The 26,980-nt window shown below is 41.3% G+C and overlaps 1 protein-coding gene across 13 annotated transcripts in view; it reads right to left on the bottom strand.

The window, feature by feature from the left end:
* Positions 1–2,879: 2,879 nt before the first annotated feature.
* The window catches only part of phactr1 (phosphatase and actin regulator 1), a 477,218-nt gene continuing 453,117 nt past the window's right edge, over positions 2,880–26,980 (bottom strand). For 3 of the 13 annotated variants that reach the window (XM_043718987.2, XM_043718984.2, XM_043718983.2), the window contains 4 exons: positions 18,771–18,832; positions 5,545–5,685; positions 5,184–5,260; positions 2,885–5,100 (listed from right to left, as the gene is read on the bottom strand). In XM_043718987.2, the coding sequence (XP_043574922.1) occupies positions 5,085–5,100; positions 5,184–5,260; positions 5,545–5,685; positions 18,771–18,832 (296 nt within the window). In that variant the 3' untranslated portion in view covers positions 2,885–5,084. Of the gene's footprint in view, positions 5,101–5,183; positions 5,261–5,544; positions 5,686–18,770; positions 18,833–26,980 lie in introns of those variants that run through there. The other 10 variants (XM_087978671.1, XM_087978672.1, XM_087978669.1 and 7 more) reach the window with 7 other exon arrangements.

Raw genomic sequence — 26,980 nt, forward strand, 5'->3', positions numbered from 1 at the left:
CAGAGTCGAAAGTGTGGTGCTGGAAAAGCACAGCAGGTCAGGCAGCATCCGAGGAGCAAGAGAATCGACGATTCGGGCAAGAGCCCTTCATCAGGAATGAGGTTTGTGAGCCGAGGGGTGGAGAGATAAATGGGAGGGGGGGTGGGGCTGGAGGAAGGTAGCTGAGAGTGCAATAGGTAGATGGAGGTTGGGGGTAATAGTAATAGGTCAGAGAGGAGGGTGGAGCAGATAGGTGGGAAGGAAGATGGACGGGTAGGACAGGTCATAAGGGCAGTGCAGAATTGGAAGGTTGAAACTGGGATAATGTGGGGAGAGAGGAAATGAGGAAATTGGTCATGATTGATGCTGTGTGGTTGGGGGGGTCCCAAGGTGGAAGATGAGGTGTTCTTCCTTCAGGTGTTGGATGGTTAGGGTATGGCGATGGAGGAAGCCCAGGACCTGCATGCCCTTTGAGGAGTGGGAGGGGGAGTTAAAGTGTTTGGCCATGGGGCAGGGGGTTGGTTGGTGCAGGTATCCCGGAGATATTCTCTGAAGCACAGTGCAAGTAGGTGTCCTGAATCCCCAATGTAGAGGAGACCGCATCGGGAGCAATGGATACAGTAAATGACGTGTGAAAGTGCAGGTAAAACTTTGATGGATATGGAAAGCTCCTTTGGGGCCTTGAATGGAGGTGAGTGGGGAGGTGTGGATCCTGCGCAGGTTTGCAAATCCTGCGGTGGCAGGGGAAGGTGCTGGGAGGGGATGGTAGGTTGGTGGCGAGCGTGGACCTGACAAGAGAGTCGTGGAGGGAATGGTCTTTACGGAAAGTGGATAGGGGTGGGGAGGGAACTATATCTCTGGTGATGGGGTCTGTTGGTAGGTGGCAGAAGTGGCGGAGGATGATGTGATGTATATGGAGGCACTTGTGACATGAGTCTGGATGCTTGTGCTGCCATGGAAGATGAGGCAGCAGTTGAAAGATGCTACATCATAGTCATATTTATGAGGACTGGCCATCATTTCAAGCTATGTGCAAAGTGTCGTGTCAAATTGGAGTCTCAATTTTCATGTTCCTTGATAATGCCAGTAGACTTCCTGGTAGAACTTCCAATGTACCAATTATGAATGCACAAGGCCATCATCCGTTTTCTGTACACTACCCCATCAAAGTCATTATCTGAATCCTCTGCAAAAATCCTGTGTGTCCTGGCTGCAAGCCACTTGTGCCCACTGACAAACTAAAGAGATCTTAAGTTCCTGCCTCCATGTGACCCTCTGTGTATACACAGTGTCATTATCAGAGTTAGTAATGGTGTTCTCTATTCATTAATGTCTTCTTCCTAATGCTATTTCCATTTTGCCATTCCAAGTTTAGAAGAGGTGATAGGATGATGGTAAGTGGGATGGGAGAATTGATTAGCTAATGGCATATTGAGCCAAAATTCCCTTATTGAGATCAACTCACAATGTCAAAAGTCTGCCTCTTTAATGTATTAGCCCCAAATTATTATGAGTAGGCATAGCTGAGAGTGGGGTATGCGATCTGCTGTCTCCCTAAGCTTTAGATATAGAAATGGAAGCTGAGTTCAGCACAGATGAATAGATGATTGTGAGTCTCAACAGTCACCCAATGCATGACTCATCAGTATACCTCCCATACCCCCAAGATGGCCAATATCTCCTTCATGGACACGATGGCCTTGGTATCCCCAAATTGCATTTCCTCCACTTCCAATCACCCAGTATCTAATTTATACAGATCTCTTGGAGTTCTGTAATAATATTGAAAACTTGAGATAAATGAACAAGTGTGTCGAAACACTTCATAACGCACAGCTACATGGCTACTTCAAAGAGTTGTCAAGATAAAATCTCAGTCAACTTGACTATAGTATCATCAAGCCCTACTGAGCTGAATTTATTTGTAATTTTAGAGCTAATGAGTGCTGCATGGTAAGATTCTATTGAATCCTGAGAGTAGGGGATTTCAAAACTAGAGGGCATATTTTAAGGTGAGGTGAAAGATTTAAAAGTGATTGAAGGAGCTACTTTTTTCCCACATGGAGAGTGGTTCATATGTGGAATGAACTGCCAGAGGAAGAACTGGATGCAAGTACAGTTACAATATAAGACATTTGGACAGGTACATGAATAAGAAAGGTTGAGAGGGATATGGGGGTCAAATATGGGGATATGGAAAAGCACAGCTGGTCAGGCAGCATCTGAGGAGCAGGAGAGTCGATGTTTCGAGCATAAGCTCTTCATCAGGAATTTGCTTTTACAGCACCACACCTTTTGACTCTGATCTCCGGGATATGCAGTCTTTACTTTCTCCCAGTTTAGAGGGATATGGACCAAATGAGAGTAAATGGGACTAATTTAGTTTGGGAAACTTGTTTAACATGGACTAATTGGGTAGAAGGGACTGTTCCTGTGCTGCATGACTCTAAAAAAGTAGCTGATTCCCAGTCAGATTGTTGTTGGAGGTCGATTGAAACTAATTGAAACTGCATCAACAGTCTGAAGAAATATTGTAGCAAATGACCTTTAAATATTTTATGATTCTTTTAAATAAATAGTGAGACTAGTTTTTCTTTCCATTTAATGTAACATTTGCAAGGTTATGAGACTGTACATTAGTTGATGCGTGAAGTTTAGGAATAACAGTCCAGCGCACATATTGATAAATGTCACAATCTCCATGTTCTGCATGATCCTGCTGATCATTAGATGCACACATGGAAACCTCTTTGAAAATATGACATCCAGTGTATGTCACATCCAAAATATGTTGTGTGGTGGAAGCTACTTTGGACCAAATGGAAACTTTCCATTGGCCAAAGTTCAAGTGTCACATGGTGCTCTTTGGCTCTTTATTATTTGCACCGACAATTCCTAACCATTCCAACTCAATGAGCTTGAAGAAGCTTGCATCAAATGACAGTGAAAATGAAGACACCGGTTTGCCTTTATTTTAACTTTTAATGGGACCAAAGCTCAAGTTATTTAGCAAAATTAGATTTAACCAAACTCTTTAAATTGAAGCCCCTTTTATGTAAAAACAGTTGTTGAATGCCAACCACTAAAAAAGACTTTTTAAATAAGATTTAGTCTTAAGAAACTGTATACATCATTTGAAACAAACTTGTAGACAGTAATTTAAATTATACAATAACATGCAATTTCAGCATGTACAGATGACAAAAAACTGGAGCAACCCAAATTAGAAACTCAAACTTTTTTATGGTTATTTACAGTTTTCATACATCAAAATTTGTTTATTATACAATACTGAAAGAGCACAGAGGGAACAGCCACAACATTCACTCCTCCACAAAGACAATTGTGTACAGGTACTCACACATTAATTCATACAGTTTGTTCAGAACCATGTGTCCATGAAAACCGACTGAGTAATTGGAGCTTAAACTGACAGGAAAGACTCTGAACAGTTTAGTGAATGTACACAGAAAAGAACAGTTTAAATTCCAACCTGAAGGAGCTCAACATCAACAGCATCAATTTTTTTAAAAAATAAGTTGAGTCACAGTTTTGGCTCAAATATTGGTTTGATGGGTAACTACAGCTTAAACAGAACCTTCACATTAATGGAACCTTTCCATTCTACTAATTCTACTAAGGTAGAGCTTCCTTTTCATGAGGTGCAAGAAATGAAAGAAAACTTAAAAATTTATTCTAAGTTTGTCTTAATTTTAAAATCCTACTTTACCAGAGTTAGGTGTGGATTAAGACCAATTGATGCAGTTACTACATATGGGGTCAAACCAGGCCTAGATATAGGATGAGGTTATTCGAATAACTGAGCATATATATTCTGGCTGCTATATCTCCTATTAGAAAACATTCCACTCCAGAGCAGAGTTGTATGGTAACTGTGACCCCATCTCAGTGTTCCTTGGACTTGTACATATTCATATATATACTTCACTATACATATATGAATGGCTCATTTCATTTACACTACCATTCACTTCTTTCATTATGCATTTAATGTGGGCAGAAGTGTCTTTCTTAATAAGTGCAACTGCATGAGTAATATACAACATAGATTGATGTCAGGTGGACACAGGCCCTTTTGTTTAGTAACCTACGTTCAGTCTTTTCTCAAGCTAAAGAAAGATTTGCTTCCTCCTATGTCGAGCCTATTAAAACTTACATTAAACTGTAAACTGTTCAACTGTATTGGGTAAAACTTTGCCTGAAAACTGTCAAAATAGAATCAGATTGAATATTAGATGCTGCAGCCTCTGTAACCTTAACAGTGTTATAAAATCAATAAACACTCTTTTCCAGCTTTTTAAAATTAGTAACTCGTAAGTATTATACATTTATTCTGCTCAACCAACAAGTTGCATTTGCAAAGAAGCTTCTTACATACACAACGTTCCAAAAAATACAATGTGTGTACTGAAGCAACTCTTTCATTTACCAGTCCAGGAATATCTTCAACGAAATATTCGGTAATTTGTGTTCCATCAATCAGAACATGGTTAGGTGCATTACAGCTTGTTACATAAACATTTGATCCAATTAATACCTATTTATTTTTATGTAGCATATATTTATCATAAAATATATAGCCCCTTCCAGCAAATCTGATGAACCTGCAACCAGTGCTTGATAAACTGATGCTATTTAGCCAACTATACCCTATATATGCAAGTTGGCTGAGTTTGGGTTAGAAAAATGGTAGGATGGTAAAATTTCAGTAACATTAACAGCAGAGAAACTTGGAGTTCCTTTAGATAAATAACTATAGTGAGCTGTCTCAGCTCCATCACACCTACTGATTGAGATTTCATCCTTATGGATCATCTCAAGCAATTAACAATGAAAGACTAAGACAATGCTGAATAGTGGTATTAGAAGTCAGCGGCTTACGAATGTGGCACATTTGATCTGGAGCAACATGATAACTCCTGAAGGTCAGCAGATTAGTAGACAATTGGAAATGTGCGTTACTGTAAATATCTGATACATAAAGGCAATTAAGAAGAGTTCAGTCCTGGAGGGTTTAATGGGCACCTGTACAGCCCTAGCACTTCTGGTTTTTGTAAGACTCCATGGTTATACACAGTAAACAGCTAGGGCCTATGAAACCTGAAAGGAATGCAACAAATATTTATTAGATGGCACTTATTTAGGATATTCCATTCAATATGTTGTAAAACAGAAACCCATACCTTGTTAGGTGCCTACTTAATTCATGCACTTCCATTTCAGTGCTTTTGAATTCATTCAATTCCTTACGGATAGCAGCCTGAAATTTAAAAGGCACTGGAATTACCAGAGAAATACTGGACTTTAAATTTCCTGCTATATTATGTTATATATTCAATCTAATGTTCCTATTTTCTAAGGTGAGATCACAGAGCACTTCTTTGTACAAATGGTAGTGAAATTTTAGAATTCTCATTCCTCAAGAAACAGTTGAGGCTCAGTCAATTCGAACTTTCAAAATTGCGATAATAGATTCTGGCAAAAACAAATTCTCAATACTTGTACCATTTCTATCTTTCTGAATGTTTGACTATAATATCTTACTTTGTCAGCAGCTGTTAGCCTTGTCCATGGCTTGTCTGCACGTCTATCGTAATCCTGGGCCTCAGCTACCTCCACATAGTCACTGAAACGGATTAGGATTTTTCTCTCCCTTAATTCCTCCACTGTAGGTCTTTGGCTAAGCTAGAAGCGAAACAGATATTGTAGACTTAAGACAATGGAGGTAACATGTTTGCAATCTTTTCCATTACTAGTGGATAGACATAGTTCATTTAAGACACCATTAGTCACTTCCAATAGCATAGGATAATTTACAGATAATTTTACCAATGTATGGAGAAACAGGTCACATACCAGTGGAGGCATTTTGACTCATAAATTTTAAATTTCAATGATAACATCAGCACAAGTCAGATATTCAGGTATACTGCCTACTATGAGGAAACCATTGAGCAGTACACATTTGATTGACTGTCAAAAACAGTTCTTGCTAACAGCACAGAATAATAACACTTTTCCAATTATTCTGAATATCTGTCCCTGATATTTATAGTGCCAGCAGTGGTTAGCATTATTATGTCCTTATTTTGGTTTGTTTCTGGTCTTGAAGGGTGGTTTGCCACCCACTGCTTGTTGTGCTTCATCGCAGATAGCTCAATTTTACCAACCTACACCTATGTGCCCATCACTAGCATGAATCTAATCTAAAAAACACATTAATAACGTTTACAACTTATTAGAGAAGAAATGGGAACCTAGTAGGCAAACATTATCTTGGGGAGGATTTTTTTTTGAAAAAGCAGTGTGCAATCCTCTTCATTACACCTTTCCTTCTGCATTCCACCAATGCATTGCAATAACGACAAACAATGAAAAACTAGTTCACTGGCTCTGAATCAGACTTCACTAAATCAATTAGACTTTATTGACATTTTGTCTTTCCTAAAATATCTTTCTTATATTAATAGTTCCCTGCTTCAGAGCCCCCCTCCCCCCAGTTACTGGAACCTTCATCCATCCTTTTATTACAACTAGACACAAGTGTTTATAATTGTACCTCTCATCCTAACTTCAACCAAGTCCCCACACTGACCTACATTAGATTCCAGTCTAGCACACTATAGTTTTAAAATGTTCACCCTCTATTTCAAATCTGTTCAGAACCCTGCTCCTCCTTATCTTTGTAACCACCTCCAACCCTCCAAATCTCTTCAAAGTTTGTGCGAAGATTTGTAGCTCGGGTGCTCGTTGTTGTGGTTCTGTTCGCCGAGCTGAAAGTTTTTGTTGCAAACGTTTCGTCCCCTGGCTAGGCGACATCATCAGTGCTTGGGAGCCTCCTGCGAAGCGCTTCTTTGATGTTTCCTCCGGTGTTTATAGTGGTCTGTGTCTGCCGCTTCCGGTTGTCAGTTTCAGCTGTCCGCTGTAGTGGTTGGTATATTGGGTCCAGGTCGACGTGTTCGTTGATGGAGTTTGTGGATGAATGCCATGCATCTAGGAATTCCCTGGCTGTTCTCTGTCTGGCTTGCCCTATGATGGTAGTGTTGTCCCAGTCGAATTCATGTTGCTTGTTGTCTGCGTGTGTGGCTACTAAGGATAGCTGGTCATGTCGTTTCGTGACTAGTTGATGTTCATGTATGCGGATTGTTAGCTGTCTTCCTGTTTGTCCTATATAGTGTTTTGTGCAGTCCTTGCATGGTATTTTGTACACTACATTAGTTTTGCTCATGTTGGGTATCGAGTCCTTCGTTCTGGTGAGTTGTTGTCTGAGCGTGGCTGTTGGTTTGTGTGCCGTTATGAGTCCTAGGGGTCGCAGTAGTCTGTCTGTCAGTTCTGAGATGCTCCTGATGTATGGTAGTGTGGCTAGTCCTTTTGGTTGTGGTATGTCCTCATTCCGTGGTCTTTCTCTTAGGCATCTGTTGATGAAGTTGCGCGGGTATCCGTTTTTGGCGAATACCTTGTATAGGTGTTCCTCTTCTTCTTTTTACAGTCCTGGTGTACTGCAGTGTGTTGTGGCCCTTTTGAATAGTGTCCTGATGCAGCTTCGTTTGTGTGTGTTGGGGTGGTTACTTTCATAGTTTAGGACTTGGTCTGTGTGTGTGGCTTTCCTGTATACCCTTGTAGTGAATTCTCCATTCGGTGTTCTCTGTACCATCACGTCTAGGAATGGGAGTTGGCTATCTTTTTCTTTTTCTCTCGTGAATCGGATTCCTGTGAGTGTGGTGTTGATGATCCGGTGTGTTTTTTCTATTTCCGTGTTTTTAATGATTACAAACGTGTCATCGACATATCTGACCCAGAGTTTGGGTAGAATTTGTGGTAGGACTGTTTGTTCTAACCTTTGCATAACTGCCTCTGCTATGAGTCCCGAGATTGGTGATCCCATGGGTGTTCCGTTGATTTGTTCGTATATCTGGTTGTTGAATGTGAAGTGCGTTGTGAGGCACAAGTCCAGTAGTTTAAGTATGCCGTCTTTGTTGATAGGTTCAGCGTCCTGTTTTCTGTTCTGTATGTCCAGTAGGTTGGCTATACACATTAGTAGCCATGCCCCATAAAAGACCACAATTAATAAGAAGATCCAGGACAACATCAACGACAATAATTCAACCTTCTGTAAAGGGTTCTGTAAGTCAACGAATGTCCTGGTATTCAGATTGGTTGTCTTCACTGTATTGGCATGTGGATTGTGTATTAAAGTTGGAGAGAAATTACGCCAGCAATATCTCCTCTGAGTTCAATGGGCTGAACGTTGAATAAAACATCAATGCCCCTCTTGAAGTCAATTCCATGAAGCATTCAGGCAAAATAAGTTTGTAAAATGTATTTTGTATCCCTTGTCAAACGTATTTGGATGGACTGGACTGTGTCTGAATAGCCAAAATCAATCTCCCAGGCCGGGTTCAATTCACTGAAGCTCAAATGGTAAATGCTTCACAGAATGACAAAGAAAATGTTTCAAAGTTACTCTGATATTGTCCTTGAAACATATACCATTGACCTTAATGGCTGGGAGTGAAGACAAAATATCCATCAAGCACATTTCATGTCATGATTTCCGAACGAAGAGGAAGAATGTTAGCAAAGAAAAGAAATCATGCATTCAATATCTAAGTACCCTATTGGATATCGTGTCTCATGTGCCCAAATAGGAGAAAGTGAGGACTGCAGATATTGGATATCAGAGTAAAGTGATGGCAATGGAAAAGCACAGCAGGTCAGGCAGCATCTGAACAGTAGGAAAATCGACATTTCGGGCATAAGCCCTTCATCAGGAATATCACATTGAATGTTGAGTGTGCCACATTTTGGATGAAGGGATTGTGTGGGGTAGCATGGTGGCTCAGTGGTTAGCACTGCTGCTTCACAGCGCCAGGGACCTGGGTTTGATTCCAGCCTTGGGTGACTGTCTGTGTAGAGTTTGCACATTCTCCCTGTGTCTGCGTGGGCTTCCTCTGGGTGCTCTGGTTTCTTCCCACAGTCCAAAGATGTGCAGGTTAGTTGAATTGGCCATGCTAAATTGCCCATAGTATCCAGGGATGTGTAGGTTTGGTGCATTAGTCATGGGGAATATAGGGTAAAGGGGACTGGGTCTGGGTGGGTTACTCTTTGCAGGGGTCAGTGTAGACTTGTTGGGCAAAAAGGCCTGTTTTCATACTATAGGGATTCTATCTATGAAATGTCGATTCTCCTGCTTCTCGGATGTGCACCACATTTTTTGACTCATGTGCCCAAATATCCAAAGGTCTATCTAGAATTGCCTGACATTTATTGGTCAAGGTATGGATTACAAGAGGAAGGAGATTATGCTGGAGATGTACAGAACTTTGATTAGGCCTGGTCACTGCAGGTGAGGAAGGATGTGATTGCACTGAAGAAGATGCATAGGAAATTCATCAAGATATTACTTTAGCTATGAAGAGAGAGTGGATAAGCTAGGGTTGTTTTCTTTGGAGCACAGAGAGCTGAGAGGGGACTTGACAGATATGCATAAGATTAAGAAGGGAATGAACAGGATAGAAAAAAAGGCAGCTTTTTTCCTTAGTTGAAGGGTTATAACTAGGGAGGGCCTGTGCCCGAAATGTCGAATCTCCTGTTCCCTGGATGCTGCCTGACCTGCTGTGCTGTTCCAGCAATAAAGTTTCAACTTTGATCTCCAGCATCTGCAGACCTCACTTTCTCCTCGAAGATTTCAACCTACTGCGAATCCTCTTACAAGGATGCCTTCCTTGAAGAAGCTCTCTACCTCTCTCTACAAAGATTTCAGTGAGTCCCTCTCTCACTGCACACCCCAGGTCATCTCCTCTGCCAAGTCCCTCTTCCCTACCTTTTATCTTCTCCTGCTGAACACTCTCTGCTCATTCCTGAAGAAGGGCCTGTGCCCGAAACGTCGAATCTCCTGTTCCCTGGATGCTGCCTGACCTGCTGTACTGTTCCAGCAATAAAGTTTCAACTTTGATCTCCAGCATCTGCAGACCTCACTTTCTCCTCCAGCACAATTAAATTGAAAATCAGGAGTTTTAGAGGGGTGTTGAGGGAAAATCTTTTCATCCGGAGGTTGGTGGGGATTCTGGAACACACTCCATTATGGCAATAAAAGTGGGTAACCTCACAACCTTTAAAGTGCTTCGATGAGCATTTAAGATTGAAGGCGATGGGCCAAGCTCTGGAAAATGGGACGAGTATAGTTCTAGTGTAGTCTCGTAAGTACAGACCTGATGGGTTGAAGGTCTCGTTCTGTTCTGTAGAATTCTATGATTAAGAGCCAAAGCAGAAATCCATGATAAAGATTCGATGTCATATTCAAATTGAGGAACAGCCAATGACAACAATTGTTTTAGAGAAATGGGTTTTCATTTATAGGGTATTAGCACCAGCTGTGAAAGAGAAGCTGTACAACACAGATAGCCTTCACTTGAATTATGTTGGCACCAGGATCCTGATGAATTGTCTAACTAGGGCTGTTTACTTGAGGGGAGATTTCGAGAGAACAAGGCAGTAATGCAGGGTAGCAATGGGGTAAAAATAATCAGAGTGGGGACAGTAAGGGACAGAGTGTACAGACATAAGAGTGCACCAGGAAATAAGCTTGAGTAGGGAAATGGTTTTTAAAAAGTGTTCACTTGAATGTACATGCCACACATATCAAGATAGACAAAGTGATAGCATGTATAGAAATGAAAAGGTAATGACTAATTAGCCATTACAGAGAACCAAAATATTTGAGAATGGAAAAGTAAGTGTGGGTAACTCTGTAAATAAAGAACTTAGAAGTGGGAAATTCTCTTTGCTTAGAAGATCAACACATAGATTAAGCTTTAATAGGATAAGAAACAGGTGAGAAAATCACTGGCAGACTAGTTTATAGGTTTTCTACCACTTCCAGGGTAGGAGAGACTATAAATAAGAAAATAATAAGGGCGTGTAAGAAAGGTACAGCAATGATCATGAGAGATTTTAATCTTAAAGTAGATTGGAGAAATCAAATTGACAAAGGCAGTTTTAAAGATGGGTGCAGGGTTTATTAAGATTATTTCATAGAACAATACATTCTAGAATTAACTAGGGTACAGTGTATTTTTGACTTGATGATCTGTTTATGAGACAGGATCAAATAATGATTTCACAATAAAGGATCATCTAAGGTAGAATGCTGGGGTGGGGTGAAGTGTGGTCAGATGAGTCAGGTCAGTTGACTAGATGGCAAGAAAAAAAATGCCAGCATCTTGGGGGGGTTGGGGGGGAGGGTTAATCCCCATTTCAGCTGGAGTAGAATTGGGTCCTGCCTCCTTTTATTCCCTCGTAGTAAGGTCTTGGATTGACAATCATGAAATAATCAAGAATGGAGAAGAATGCGGAAGTCATCATAACATGACAGAATTTCACAATCAGTTTGAGGTTGACAAACCTGAATCAGATTCTGAAGGACAGGATTTATATGTGTTTAGAAAGGCAAGGACTGGCTTCATGCATGAAAACTCATGTCTCACTAACTTGATTGAGATTTTTTGAATAAGTGACAGAAAACATTTATGAAGACAGATCAGTGAACATTGTCATCTGGACTTCAGCAAGCCAGTCAACAGGATTCCACATGGTAGACTGGTTAACAAGATTAGTCATATGGAGTACAGGGAGTGCTAGCCATTTGGATATAAAATTGGCCTCAAGGTAAGAGACAAATGGTATTGGTGGAGGGTTGCTTTTCAGACTGGAGGCCTGTGACCGCAAGGTTCAGTACTGGGTCCACTGCTACTTGTCATTTATATAAATGATTCAGATGTCAATACAGAAGGTATGGTTAATAAGTTTGCAGATGACACCAAAACTGCTGGTGGTGGTGGACAGCAAAGAACGTGCAACCTTGATCAAATGGACAAATGTGGCAGATGAAGTTTAATTTAGTAAAATGTGAGGTGCTGCATTTTAGTAAAGCTCATCAGGGCAGGGCTTGTAGACTTAATGGTAAGGTCCTGGTGAGTGCTGTGGAACAAAGACCTTGGGGGTGCAGGTTCACAGTTCCTTGAAAGTGAAGTCACAGGTAAACAAGGTAGTGAAGAAGGTGATTGGTATGTTTGCCTTTCTTGGTCAGTACATTGAGTAGATGACCTGTACTGGTTGTCCTGGTTGGGTCCAAATTTTGTTGGTCTGAACCTACATTGAGTATCAGAGTTAGGACGTCATGTTATGGCTGCACAGGACATTGGTTAGGCAACTTTTGGAATACTGCATTCAGTTCTGATTTCTTTGTTATAGAAAGACTGTTGTCAAACTTGGAAGTTTGGAGTGTTTGACCTATAGGGAGAGGCTGAAAAGGCTGGGGCTATTTTCTATGGAGCGTTGCAGGCACAGGAGTGACATTATAGAAGTCTATAAAATCATGAGGGGCATGGATGAGGTGAACAGCTAGGTCTTTTTGCCAGAGTAAGGGAGTTCCAAAGCTAGAGAGCATAGGTTAAGGTGGGAGGGGAAAGATTTAAAAGGGGCCTATGGGACAACATTTTCATGCAGAGGGTGGTGGGTGTATGGAATGAGCTACCAGATGAGGTGGTGGAAGCTGGTACAATCAACATTTAAAAAGCATCTGGATGAGCACATGAACAGGAAGGGTTTAGAGGGATATAGGTTAAATGCTGGCAAATGGGACTAGATTTATTTAGTACATCTGGTCAGCATGGACAGGTTGGACTGAAGGGACTGTTTTCATGCTGTGTGTATCCAAGACTATATACTCAGCTCCTGACCTCATACTGTCTTGGTTCAAACATGAACAAAAGAGCCACGTTTCAAAGGTAAAGTGAAAAAGTGGCCATGCTGACGTCAAAACTAATTGTTAAAAACCACACAACACGAGGTTATAGTCCAACAGGTTTATTTGGAAGTACAAGCTTTGGAGCGTGCTCCTTCATCAGGTAGCTAATGGGGCAGGGTTATAGGACACAGAATTTATAGTAAAAGATCATAGTGTTATACAATGATGCGATATATTGTATCCTGTAATCCTAATCCACTAACTACCTAATGAAGGAGCAGCGCTCCGAAAGCTTGTACTTTCAAATAAACCTGTTGGAACATAACCTGGTGTTGTGTGATTTTTAACTTTGCCCATCACAGTCTAACACCGGAACCTCCACATCTTGAATGATTGTGCATTCAGGAGCTCTACCAAACTATTGTAAATGGGAATCAGGGGTTAAACTCTCTGCTGGTTGGAGACATGCTTAGCACAAAGGAAGATGGGTATAATTGGAGGAGGTCACTCTTCAGGAGCTCCTCAGGATTATTTTCTTGGTACAAACACCTTCAGCTGCTTCATCAATGTCCTTTCTGAAATAAATTCATATATATATTTTATGTAAATATATGGCTATTAGAGGAGGTTAGATGCTTGGAATCCTGCAGCCAATAACTTACAAAGAACAAAGAACAATACAGCACAGGTAGAGACCCTTCGACCCTCCAAGCCTGTGCTGGCACATTTTGCCCTTCTACACTAAAACTGTCTTCACCGACAGGATCCTTATCCCTCTATTCCCTTCCTATTCATGTATTCGTCCAGGTGTTTCTCAAATGCTGCCATTGTGTCTGCCATGCTGGCAACACATTCCAGGCACTCACCATCCTTTGTGTGAAAAACTTGTCTCTCACATATCTCTTTTAAACATCCCTCCTTGCACATTCAACCTGTGTTCCCGAGCATTGACCCCTCCAGTCTGGGAAAAACCCTCATACTTTCCACTCTATCCATGCCATTCTCAACTTCTATTAGGTAACCCTTCAACCTCCTGCATTCCAGCGAAACAAAACCCAGTCTAGCCAACCTTTCTTCATAGCCAAACTCCATAATACCAGGTAAACCTTTTCTGTGCCATCTCCAAAGCATCCACATCCTTCTGGTAGAGGGGTGACCAGAACTATAATAATATTCCAAGTGTGGCCTAATTAAATTTCTTTCAAGCTGCGGCATAACTTGTCCATCCTTATACTCAATGTCCTTCCAATGAAGGCAGGCATGCCTAAGACCTTTTTCACTACCTTACCTCCCTGCACTGCCACGTTTAGTGATCTGTGGATCTGTACACCCAGATTCTTCTGCATGTCAATTCTCCTAAGGGTTCTGCCATTCATGATCTGATTTCCACCTGTACTTTACCTTACAAAATGCATCAGATTTGTCCGGATTAAACTCCATTTGTCATTTTTCTGCCCATGCCACCAACTCATCTATATCCTATTGTATCTTCTGACAATCCTCTTCACTATCCGCAACTCCACCAATCTTCGTATTGTCTTACTATTTAGACCAGCTACATTTTCCTCCAAATCATTTATGTAGGCCATGAACAGCAGAGGTCCCAGCACTGATCCCTGTGGAATACCACTTGTCACAACCCTCCATTCTGAAAAGTATCTTTCCACCACTACCCTCTGTCTCCTATAACTAAGCCAGTTCTGTATCTATCTTGCCAGCTCACCGCTGATACCATGTGACTTCACCTTTTGTACCAATCTGCAATGATGGTCCTTGTCAAAGGCTTTACTGAAGTCCATGTAGACAACATTAACTGCTTTCCCTCATCAATCATCTGTGTCACCTCCTCAAAAAAGCCCACACAACCATGCTGTCTATCACCTCCTGATTTTCCAATATCTGTCTACCTGGACAAAGCACAAGTTAGGATTGTGATTGAATGAGTTCAACAAATGCAAGATCCTTGATAACATCCAAGAAAGAGTAGGCCACAACTGATTGGGCTACATCTATAAATATTCACAGCCTCCACCACAGAAGCTCAGTAGCAGCAATGTGTACCAAGCACAAGATGAATGCGACAATTCATCAAGACTCTTACCACCATCTAGAAGGACAAAAGCAGCTGATACATGGGAACACCACTGCCTTCTAGTTGCCCTCCAAGCCACTCACTAACTTGATTGGAAAAATATTGTTGTTTCTTCCATGATCCTAACAGCATTGTGGGTGTAAATGGACTGCAGCAATGAATAAAGAAAAACTCACAATACGAATGCTTTTTTTTAATATTCCATAAAAACTCTATGATTTGCTACTATATTCTATGAGGCAGAATTGGTCTTTTACACTCTCTGAACAAAGCTATGAAATAGCTGCAGGATTAGTTAAAAAAAAGCAAATAAAAGTAGCAACGCTGCTATCAGCACTGAGGAAAGCACACTATAAAATCTCACTGACGCAAAGAAAACAGGCATAGTTTGCATGCTTTGAGCACATACCATATTAATATTTAAGAACAATATGAGTTCAAGATCAGGGCACAACAAGACATGAGGCTAGTGATCAGAATACAATTGCACTGAGACATTTAGATGAATCCTAACAGTTTTTGCTACTGCTGTTGGGGCAGTTTTAAACTAATGTGGCAGGGGGCTGGGAACTAGAAGAGAAGACTATTAGACAATGAGGTGGAAACTGGAAACTGTAAGGATCACAAAGTTAGCATTACCAAGGGGAGGAGTAGGCAGACAGCAAGTGAATGCAAAAGAACTGGCGGCCTGAAGAGCATATACTTTAATGCAAGGAGTATAGTGGGTAAGGCAGATGAACTTAGGGCTTGGATTGTTACTTGGGAGTATGACGTTATTGTGATCACAGAGATTTGGTTGAAGAGCATGATTGGCAACTAAATGTTCCAGGATATAGATGCTTCAGACAGGGCAGGGAGTGAGGTAAAACTGGGGGAGGAGTTGCATTGCTGGTCAGGGATGATAAAGGAAGACACTATGGAAGGCTTGAGCAGTGAGGCATTACGGGTGGAGCTGAGAAATAAGGTGCATTTACACTGGTGGGGCTGTATTACAGGCCTCCCAACAGTGAGCGTGAGATAGAAGAACAAATAGGTAAACAGATTATGAAAAGATGTAGAGACAACAGGATGGTGGTCTTGGAAGATTTTAATTTTCCCAACATTGACTGGGATACGCTTAGTGTCAGAGGTCTAGATGGGGCAGATTTGTAAGAAGCGTCCAGGAGAGTTTTCTAGAGCAGTATGTCAATAGTCCGACGAGGGAAGGGGTCATATTGGACCTGGTACTGGGAACGAGCCAGGACAGGTGGTAGAAGTTGCAGTGGGGGATTTCTTTGGGAATAGTGGCAGAATGCTGTAAGTTTTAGAATACTCATAGACAAAGATGAGAGTGGTCCTAAGGGACGAGTACTAAACTGGGCCAAGGCCAATTATATCAAAATTAGGCAGGAGCTGGGAAATGTGGATTTACACAACTACTTGAAGGGAAGTCCACATTTGATGTGTGGGAGGCTTTCAAAGATAGGTTAACGGTAATGCAGGATTGGCATGTCCTGTTGAAGGCAAAGGATAGGAAAGGCAGGATTCATGAATCATGGATGATAGGAGAAATTGTGTGACTAGCCAAGAGGAAAAGGGAAGCGTACATAAGGTCCAGGCAGCTAAGATCAGAACGGGCCTTTCAGGAATATCGGGAGAGTAGGACCAATCTTAAAAGAGGAATCAAGCAGGTTAGAAGAGGTCATGAAATAACTTTAGCGAGCAGAATTAGGGAGAATCCCAAGGCCTTTTATTCTTATATAAGAAGCAAGAGGGTAACCAGAGAAAGGGTCGGTTCACTAAAGGATAAGGAAGGAAGGTTGTGTATCGAACCTGAGAAAATGGGTGAAATTCTCAGTGATTACTTGCATCAGTGTTCACTGAGGAATGGGAGGTGATGAATGCTGAGATTGGAGATAGAAGTTTGCTTACTCTAGATCATGTTGACATAAGGAGGGATGATGTGTTGGGTATGCTAGAGGTTATTTAGGCGGACAAATCCCCAGGACCACATGGGATCTATCCCAGGTTGCTGAGGGAAGCGAGAGAGGAAATAGCTGGGGTCCTGACAGATATCTTTGTAGCATCCGTAAATACAGCTGAGGTGCGGGAGGACTGGAGGGTTGTTCATGTTGTCCCCCTGTACAAGAAGGGTAGTAGGAAAATTCCAGGTAACTACAGACCAGTGAGCCTGATGTCAGTGGTGGGAAAGTTGCCCGAGAAGGTAGTAAGGGATAAAATCTATTTATGTTTGGAAAAGAATGGGCTTATCAGTGATAGGCAACATGGTTTTGTGTGGGGTAGATCGTGCCTTACCAACTTAATAGAGTTCTTTGAGGAAGTGACCAAGTTGACAGATGAAGGAAGGGCTGTAGATGTCATAGACATGGACTTTAGTAAGGCATTTGATGAAGGTTCCCCATGGTAAACTAATAGGGAAAGTGAAGTCACATGGTGTGCAAGCTAGGTGGATAAAGAACTGGTTGAGCAACAGGAGACAGAGAGTAGTAGTTGAAGGAAGTTTCTCGAAATGGAGAAAGGTGGCCAGTGGTGTTCGACAGGGATCAGTGCTGGGGCCACTGTTGTTTGTGATAAACATAAATGATCTGGAAGAGGGCACTGTTGATCTGATCAGTAAGTTTGCAGATGACATAAAGGTTGGTGGAGTAGCAGAAAGTACTTTGAAAGTAAACTGTCAAAGTTTACAGGAGGATACAGATAGACTGAAGAGTTGGGCAGAGAAATAGCAGATGGAGTTCAATCCAGACAAATGTGAGGTGATGCATTTTGGGAAGTCTAATTCTAGAGCGAACTATACTGCAAACGGAAGACCCTTGAGGAAAGATGAGCAGAGAGATCTGGGAGTGCAAGTCCATTGTACCTTGAAGGTGGCTGCACAGGTGGATAGTGTGGTCAAGAAGGCATATGGTATGCTTGCCTTCATGGGACGGGGTATTGAGTATAAGAGCTGCAGGCCATGTTAAAATTGTACAACACTTTGGTTCGGAAGCATTAGTATACCGTGTACAGTTCTGGTCGCCATATTACTAAGAAGGTGTGGACGCTTTGGAGAGGGTGCAGAGAAGATTTACGAGGATGTTGCCTGGTATGGAGTATGCAAGCTATGAAGAAAGGTTGAATAGGTTAGGGTTGTTTTCATTAGAAACAAGGAGATTGAGGGGGGACCTGATTGAGGTATACAAAATCATGAAGGGTGTAGACAGGGTAGATAGAGATAAGCTTTATCCCCTTTGGGAGGGATTCAGTCACGAGAGGTCACACGTTCAAGGTGAGAGGTGAAAAGTTTAAGAGGAATATATGCGGCAAGTACTTTACACAGAGGGTGGTAGGTGCCTGGAACGCGTTGCCGGCAGAGGTGGTAGAGGCAGGCACGGTAGATTCATTTAAGATACATCTAGAAGATGCATGAGTAGGTGGGGAGCAGAGGGATACAGATGCTTAGGAATTGGGTGACAGGTTTAGACAGTGGATTTGGATCCGCTCAGGCTTGGAGGGCCGAAGAGCCTGTTCCTGAGCTGTAAATTTTCTTTGTTCTTTGTTCTAATTCAGGCACTTGAAAGGTAGGACTGTCATTTTCTCAGCTTCTGTTTTGTTTCCTTTCTCTTTCCAGGTTTTGGTTTCATTCTAAAGTTTCTCTTGTTATTGCAGCTATCCATCATTCCACCCTTCATACCTTTTTCAATTTTAATAATATTTTCTTTACTTTCTTGCTGTCTTTGGTCTAGTATTGCTATTTCTTTCATCATTTAATCTTAGAATCCCTATAGTGTGGAAACAGGCCCTTCAGCCCAACAAGTCCACACTGACCCTCCGAACAGCATCCCAGATTTCAGTCAATATTGCTCATGGAACATCAGCCTTCTTGTTAAAAATACTATTTGTGTCACTGTCATTCCTTATGCACCATCTGATCCAAATCGAATCACTTACCTTTCTTGTCAGCCGTCTTTTAATTTCTCTCTTTTCCTCCTCTTCTTCTTGTTCATTTTTTGCTAAAGATAGATTTCAATAAATTATCTTCGACATGTGCAAAATACATTTGCTGAATTTTTGCAAAGGTATCTAAACACAAGGGACTCGTTCAACCTGTTGCCCTCTCCCCACCCAGTCCTCAGTGTAAATATATTCACAGTGGAGATAGTATCTGGACACATTTCCACCAGTGGGCACTTGAAGTCTGTAAATGGGCAATAAATGCTCACTTAAGGGCTGCATCACACACTGCTGGGAAGTAATCAATTGGCCAGGGGGAGGAATCTCTCCTTAATGAATCCCATCCTCATCAAAGGGTGAAACATCTGAGATGAGATGCGCCTTTAAGAGGGATTTGTTCTGACATGTTTCTCTTCAAGAGGCATGTTGTAAACTTGGTGCCAAGGTGCATGCTTCGTAGAAAGCAGAGTAAATAGTTTGGGTCTTTTTTTTAGATAAGCGAATCGTGGGTGGGTGGAGTCAGGCCCACACAGACCATGGGTTTCAGTTTTGCTTTTAGTTGTTGAAGTTGGAGATTTTGGAATTGAATCTTTTTCAACTCAGCACTCTCTCTGCTGCTGCAGAAAGCTTGAGTTCTGTCTCCGCTGTTAGATTCATTTTTTTCCTTTCATAGCAAATGAGGGAAATCGGTTTTGCAGAATTTGCCTTTGCTAAGCATGTATTTATGGGATGCTGCTATATTGGAACAGTTGATGAGTAGTAGTTATTAAATAAATTATTTTGGTAAGTATTTCAATAGAGTTAAAGTTCTTCCAATGCTTTTCTTGTTTGTAGTTGAACTGTGGATTAAGAATAAAATTTGTTTTGCTTAAAGCCCTGTACTTTGACTAATTGAATGACATCCAGATCGTAGAACCTTACACCTACTTCTAAGTACAAAATAAGTTAGGGACTGGGCTATCTCCTAGTCAGGGGATTCAATCTGGCTCATAACACATCCCCTCCCCAATTTTTCAACCCCACTAGGCTGACCAGACTCATTCATCAATAACCTTAAACTTCAATATCACCCTAGCCCCTTTCTGGATGGTCTCAGAGGACAACCTCTTATTGGCTGGCAATTGTTTGGTGTAATTTCCTAATCCAGAGGGGAATAAAGGATTGGTGAAGTATTGTGCTCAATCTGGTGTTATGAAATTGAAGGCATGTACTGTATCTTTAAGAGAGAGTGAATGCTGTTTTGCACTGAGAGCTGACAAGCACCTGTCATATGACTAGCTAGCAGTCTCAGAGTGTACTGGAAAATTAAAAATAAGTAACATTTCTCTGTGAAATAGACACCTGAATTGGTTGCTGTTTTGACATAATTTGAATTTAACCAAATAACTTAAATTATGCCCCAGGATACTAAAACCCAAGCAAGTTTCAATTTATTGTTATGCCAACATTGAACCAATGAGACGATCTGATGTTGGGGGATAAAAAAAGGCATGCAGTTTGAAAGTCAGACAGAGTAACTACCATCAAGAGAGACTGTCATTCAAAAACACTCTCTACCAAAAGTACCTTTTTCATATGAAACATCTTCATCGTAAAAAGAAAGAAGATGACCCAGGGAAACTTTCAGCTGAAAGAAGAAAGATACCAAAGACGACAGCCACTTGTATGGTTTTGAAATTAAGTTGATGTTATTTTAATTACTTTTTTATGGGAACAGTATATTGTTATAGAGTTAGAGGCAGGTAATAAGCAACTAAGAGAAAGGGGGCCTAGAGTTGTGAATAGTTGTTCTTTAATGTCCACTTTTAGAGTTAAAGAATAAATTGATATTATTTTCTTTAAGTAGTGGAATTTAGGACTTCTCTGTCACTCATATTTTAATAGATTACTAGATGAGGTGAGCTTTACTCGGTGTTTGGTATAATTAACAGAAGAGTTCACTGCCATATGGTAACACTGGAGCAGCTGGTGGTAACCTCAGCATGTTCTACCAGTTGAGAGAGTGGGGATCCACAACCTCATATATTTCAACCCCTTACATGTAAATCAAATGGAAATCTAAGAATAGCAGTCTCTCTTTTTCACAATTATGATCTACGAATGTATTTATATTCTCAAATTTCCTGTTATCTAATGAACATCTGATTGATGGGAATGTGGAATTCGAAACACAAATAGATTAGTCATGATTTTATTGGATAGTGGAGCCATCCCATTGGTAGATGTCACTTTGTGCTTAGGCAAGCACTGTCACTGGCTTAGTCTTTCATAAACTAACATATCCAATCTATAGGATTGCAATAGGTTGGGTAGGTTAGGTCTATATCTATTTGACTTGAGAAGAATAAAGAGTGATCCTTTTAAGAATAAAAGGTGGCAAGTGGTTAGTGCTGCTACCTCACAGAGCCAGGAAGGTGCATTCAATTCCAGCCTTGGGTGACTGTCTATGTAGAGTTTGTATGTTCTCCCCATGTCTGTGTGGATTTCTGACAGATGCTCTGGTTTCCTCCCATAGTCCAAAAATGTGCAGGTTAGGTGGATTGGTCATGTTAAATTACCCCATAGTATCCGGGGATATGCAGGCTTGATGGATTAACCATGGTAAATGTGGGGATAGGGTGGGGGGAACAGGTTTGGGGCGGATGCTCTTTGGAGGATCAGTGCGGACTCAATGGGCTGACTGGCCTCTACCTTCACTGCAGGAATTCTATGAAACATATAATGTCCTGAAGGGGATCTGATTTAAGGTGATGAGAATTTTTCTCTCAGACAGTTGTAAGTCTGTGAAATTCTCTTGCCCAGAGAACTGTGCAGCCAGTGTCATTGAATATTTTTCAGGCCAATTTATAGATTCTCAATTGACAAGGGTGTTAGAAACGTTATGGTGGGTAATCAGGAAATTCAATACGAACATACGGAATAAGAGCAGAAGTAGACAATTTGGGCTTTTGAACCGGCATCACTATTCAATGAGATCATGACTAATCTGTTCGTGTTTCAAATTCCACATTCCCATTCACCCCAATAACCCTTGATTCTCCTGCCTAATAAGAATAAATTCTTATTTCTGTCTTAAAGGTATTCAATGACTGGCCACACCACCTTCTGAAGAAGCAAGTTGTGAAGTCCTCGAGGAGAAAATAGTTCTTGTGAGCTCTGTCCTGAAACAACACGCCTAACTTTTAAAATAGTGCCCCCGTAGTCTAGACTCACCCATTCTTTCCATGCCCACATTATCAAATCCAATCAGAATCTTATACATTTCAATCAAGTCACCCCTCGCTCAGCAAGCTGAGCCTGTACATTGTTTCTTGATAAGGCAGCCCACTCGTTCCAGGTATTTATCTAGAAAACATCCTCTGAAAGACTTCCAATATATTTACATCTTTTCTTAAATAAAGAGACAAGAATGCACATAATATTCAAGACGTGCTCTCACTAATTTCCTGTATGAATGAAACATCACATCCATACTTTTAAGTTTAATTCCTCTTTCAGAAAAGAAGGTATCCCATTTTGAATGCATAGAAATATAGAAACTAGGACCAGGCATAGTCCTTTGCAATTCAATATGGTCATGACTGATTCTCTAAATCAACATATTTTCACTTTTTCTCTGTACCTCTTGTTTTTTTAGATTACTTAGATTACCTACAGTGTGGAAACAGGCCTTTCGGCCCAACAAGCCCACACCGACCTGCCGAAGTGCAACCCACCCAGACCCATTCCCCTACATTTACCCCTTACCTAACACTACGGGCAATTTAGCATGGCCAATTCACCTAACCTGCACATTTTTGGACTGTGGGAGAAAACCGGAGCACACGGTGGAAACCCACGCAGACACAGGGAGAATGTACAAACTCCACGTAGTCAGTTGCCTGAGGTGGGAATTAAATCCAGGTCTCTGGTGCTGTGAGGCAGCAGTGCTAACCACTGTGTCACCATACCGCCCATGTTGTTCTCAATATCTTAAAATTTATGGCGCAGTGATAGTGACCCTACCCCTTGATTGAGAGGCTCAGGTTCAAGCCCAACCCTGTCTAGAGGCGTGCATCTCTGAATAACATCTCTGAATGTTAGGAAAATAGGGTAATTTTTTTCAAAAATTGAGCACACTGAGCAACCTGGCCTCCATAGCCTTCTGAGTGAAGACATGTTTATTCGTCTCACTCCATAAATGGCTTATCCTGTATCCTGAGACGTCACAACCAGGGAAAGCATTTTCCCTGCATCTAGTCTGTGCACCATTACAATTTTATATCTTTCAATCATATTCCTCTCTCAATTTGCTGAACTCTAATGAACACCGGCCCAATAGAACCAATTTCTCTCCTCTTATGGCAATCTAGTCATTCTCTAGGTAACAGCACAATGTTGCACCTGCATACTCATGTTTTTTGACTCGTGTTCCAGAACAATTGAATCCTTCAGTACCTTGGAATTCTGCAGTCTTTCCTTGTTGAAGTAATACTCTGCTTTTTACTTTTCCTGTTCATTTCCCCAATCCGCCCATGTTACAAAATGGCAGGGCAGAGGTGAGAGGCTGAATGACTTGCTTATACTCCTAATATGAAATTAAGTATGAGGTATGCAGAGCAATGTCAAATCTATGACTGTAAATTAGCTTTGTAATGCCGCTGGTGCTTCTGTTAGGAAAGACCAAAATTTTACAACTGTCAGCTAGATTGCTTTTGCTATAATGCATAAAGTGCTTCTTGGCTGGAATTGTGAGTGTGCTTTCATTTGAATTGAAGCAAGGTGAATGGATGGATCACAAAGTCAAACAGTTGCAAAACCGAGTTAGCGCTCCATTTGCCTTTTTGCGACCTTGCTGCACGTTAAGCATCCTCTTTTAATCAGTATAAGGGACCCGCATCAAATCCAATCTCTCCACTAGTAACACTAAAGGGTCACCGTTCAACTTTTAGGTGAGGGATTTTTGAATCTCTTTTGTTGCCACAGTGTTCCAAAACCTCATTCCTATTTTGATCCAAGTCCCTTTGATCCCTATCCACAAGGACTACCTTCCATATAGCACATTGCTACTTTGCAGCTTAAAACAATTTTTTTCAAAGTAGTGTAAGTTGCTATTTCATACATCACTGCAGCTTTCCCTCTGATTTAGTATTTTCTTGCTAGTGTCTTGGGGAGTTTTTGTATGTCACTGCTCAATGGTACTGCCCCACATTCAAAACGCAGGAGTTTGCCCAAGGTTTTTGGCTTAACTTTGAAGAGGGGCAGGAAAATGTCAAGTTCAAGAGAGTTGGAAGGTCTTTGGCAAACATAAAAATTTGCATTTCTACATACTTTCATGGCATCTCAAAGCACTTTATAGCCAACGTAATATGCAATTACAGGGTTAATGTCAGAATTACGGCAGCCAATTATGCACAACAAGCTCCCACAAATATTTATGCATGTAATTCATAACTCAAGAGAAAAGAAGCTATTAAATGAGCAATAGAGAAAGCCTATTTTCAGGAACATGGGACTATAGTTGTAATTCCTCTTCAACTGCAGGAGAAGTTGGTGGTGGAGCAGAGAGGGCAAGTTTGTGAAAAGGAAGGAGGAAAGCTTATGGAGAATGAGAGATCATATCCAAGAAGGATCATCTTCAGGGAGCAATTTTCCAATCTCCAGCTCAGCAGAGTCTGAGGGAGCTACATTTCAAGGGAGGTAAAGGTGTTCATAATTAAAGATAGTATGATTAAAGACAAAAATAAAGTTTTTGGTTATCAAAGCCAACATGTTTTTGTAAATGTAATTCATGGTTGAAGAAGCTGGCTGAAGTTTTTGAAGAATTTACTAAAGTAGCAGACAGAAGAATATCTATGCTTGTTATTTATTTAGCCTTCCAGAAGCCATTTAATAAAATTCCTCAGAGGACTTGGAATTAAAATTGAAGCTCAAAGAATTAAAGGCAAATTATTGATTTTGTTAGGAAATTGGCAAAATGGAAGGCAGAATAGGGATAATGGGTAGGTGGTCCAACTGGCAGAATGGGATGTGTGGTGTCCCACAAGGGTCTGTGTTAGGGTCTCAATTATTCACTTTATTAACGAGCCACTTAGATGGGATAGAAAACCACATTATCAAATCTGTCAATGCAGATTAATGCATTAAATTACATTTTATGGTATAAATGAGTGGTCAAAACTGTACTAACTGAATTTCAATTTAGTCAAATGTAAGGTCATCCACTTTATATCTAAAAAGGATCGAACTTAATACTTCCTAAATGGCAAAAAGATTGAGATTCAGAAACTTGGGAGTTCAGGTATATAGATCATTAAAATGGCATCAACATGCACAGAAAATATCCAAAAAGCCTCATAGAATGTTGATCTTTATGTCTATGAAAGTAGAATAGTAAGGGTAAAAACCACGGGATAACTAATAGTCTTCCTTTTGTGTTTGCAGGTGAAGATGTCACGCAATGCTAAACAGAGAGCATGGATTGGCGGATGGCTGCTAAATCTCCGTGTCCTCCCCCACATGGAGGGAGATGCAACAAATGCTTATGAAGATATGAGGATGCTTACCCAAGTAAACGAGAGAACGAGTATAGGTGCATCCAGTTCACAAAGCGCGAAGATCTTGTGGGCCATTGGAAAAGTGAAGGGTTATAAAATCACAGAGAGCTTAGTCTTAATTTGATACTTACTTCCCAGTATCCACCCCTGAAGATGAGTGGGAGGAATGGTCAGAAAAGGTATAACATCTGGAACTATCAAAGCATATGCTTCTCAAGAATCATGCACATACTTGAAGGATGTATTTTTTTGCAGACCTATTGGATATTGTGGAATGTTCCTGTTGATGAAGACAGCTAACTGGCCCCCAGGAATCTTGATACCCAAATGTTCTGGTAATAATATCTTGCACCCAAGGGAATCAGCAGATCTGGCAACCCTTCCAGTTACAACTGGTAATGCTGTGTTGAATAAGGCATTCCTTCTTGCACCAACAGGACACAAATCCACAAATATTCTCAATGATTCCCAGGAAAATATGGAGCTGTGAAGGGCGAGTTCTACAGTAATCTCCATGGCAACTGCTACTGGGTGTCAATTGAAGCCCATGCATCTTGGCTAACACTGCAGTATGGAGTAGAAATTAGTGATAGTCTCTCTCAGAATCTCTTACAGTGTGGAAGCACTGTTCAGCCCAATAAGTCCACACTGACACTCTGAAATGTCCACACACCCTACCCCACACCTAACTGGAGCACCCAGAGAAAATGCAAGCAGATGTGGGGAGAATGTGCAAACTCCACACAGACAGTTGCCTAAGGGTACAATCAAATCTAGGTCCCTGGCACTGTAAGGCAGCAGTGCTAACTACTGAGCCACCCTTAAATATTTATTTGTTTTTCTTTATCACTTAATAAATCTTTTTTAATCAACTTGTCCAGAAATGTTATGACACACCTCTGGAGCAGGTGGAACTCCCTGTAGAATTTCAGTCTACATTGACACTGTCACTTGAACATTTCAAGCTAGTTCAGCTTTCAGCAGCACACTCTCTCCTGGGTTAGGCTCTTCTGTGCGTACATGGCTGTTGGTGTGAGTCTTTGTGCCCTTCTTTGGCATATTCACCTCAAGAATGGCCACTATGCAGCTCATGAGGTTACTGAAGTGTTTTTGCCGTAACATTGCCCTCACTTTACGACCATGACTCTGTGACATTTCCACTGAACAGCTCTTTCTCCTAAACAGGGCCAAGACATTGGTGATTGAGGCTTCTGGCAGGTGTGCTTTACTTGAATCCTTGGTTCATTTGAGGCCTTGGACGGTGGTGAAGGGGGAGGTGTGGGTACAGGCTTTATACTTCTTGCGGCGGCAACGGAAGGTGCTGGGAATGGAATGTGGGTTGTTGATGGACATGGACCTAGTGAGGGAGTCACAAAGGGAATCATCTCTGTGGAACGTGGATAGGGGTGGGCAGGGAAATATATCTCTGGTGGTGGGGTCTGATTGTAGGTGGCAGAAATGGCGAAAGATCCGGAGATTGGTGGGGTAAAAGGTGAGGACCAGGGGATTCTATCCTTGTTGCAATTAGAGGGATGGGGATCAAGGGCAGAGGTGCGGGAAGTGGAAGAGATATGCTGGAGGACATCGTTAATCACATGGGAAGGGATATTGTCATCCTTCAAACTATATTGCATGCTCTGGCTAATGAAGGCAAGCACCCCAATGCCCCTG

This window comes from Chiloscyllium plagiosum, unplaced genomic scaffold (assembly GCF_037043375.1).
Source record: "Chiloscyllium plagiosum isolate Xiang-an unplaced genomic scaffold, Cpla_swu_hap1 HiC_scaffold_34, whole genome shotgun sequence".
NCBI lineage: Eukaryota > Metazoa > Chordata > Chondrichthyes > Orectolobiformes > Hemiscylliidae > Chiloscyllium > Chiloscyllium plagiosum.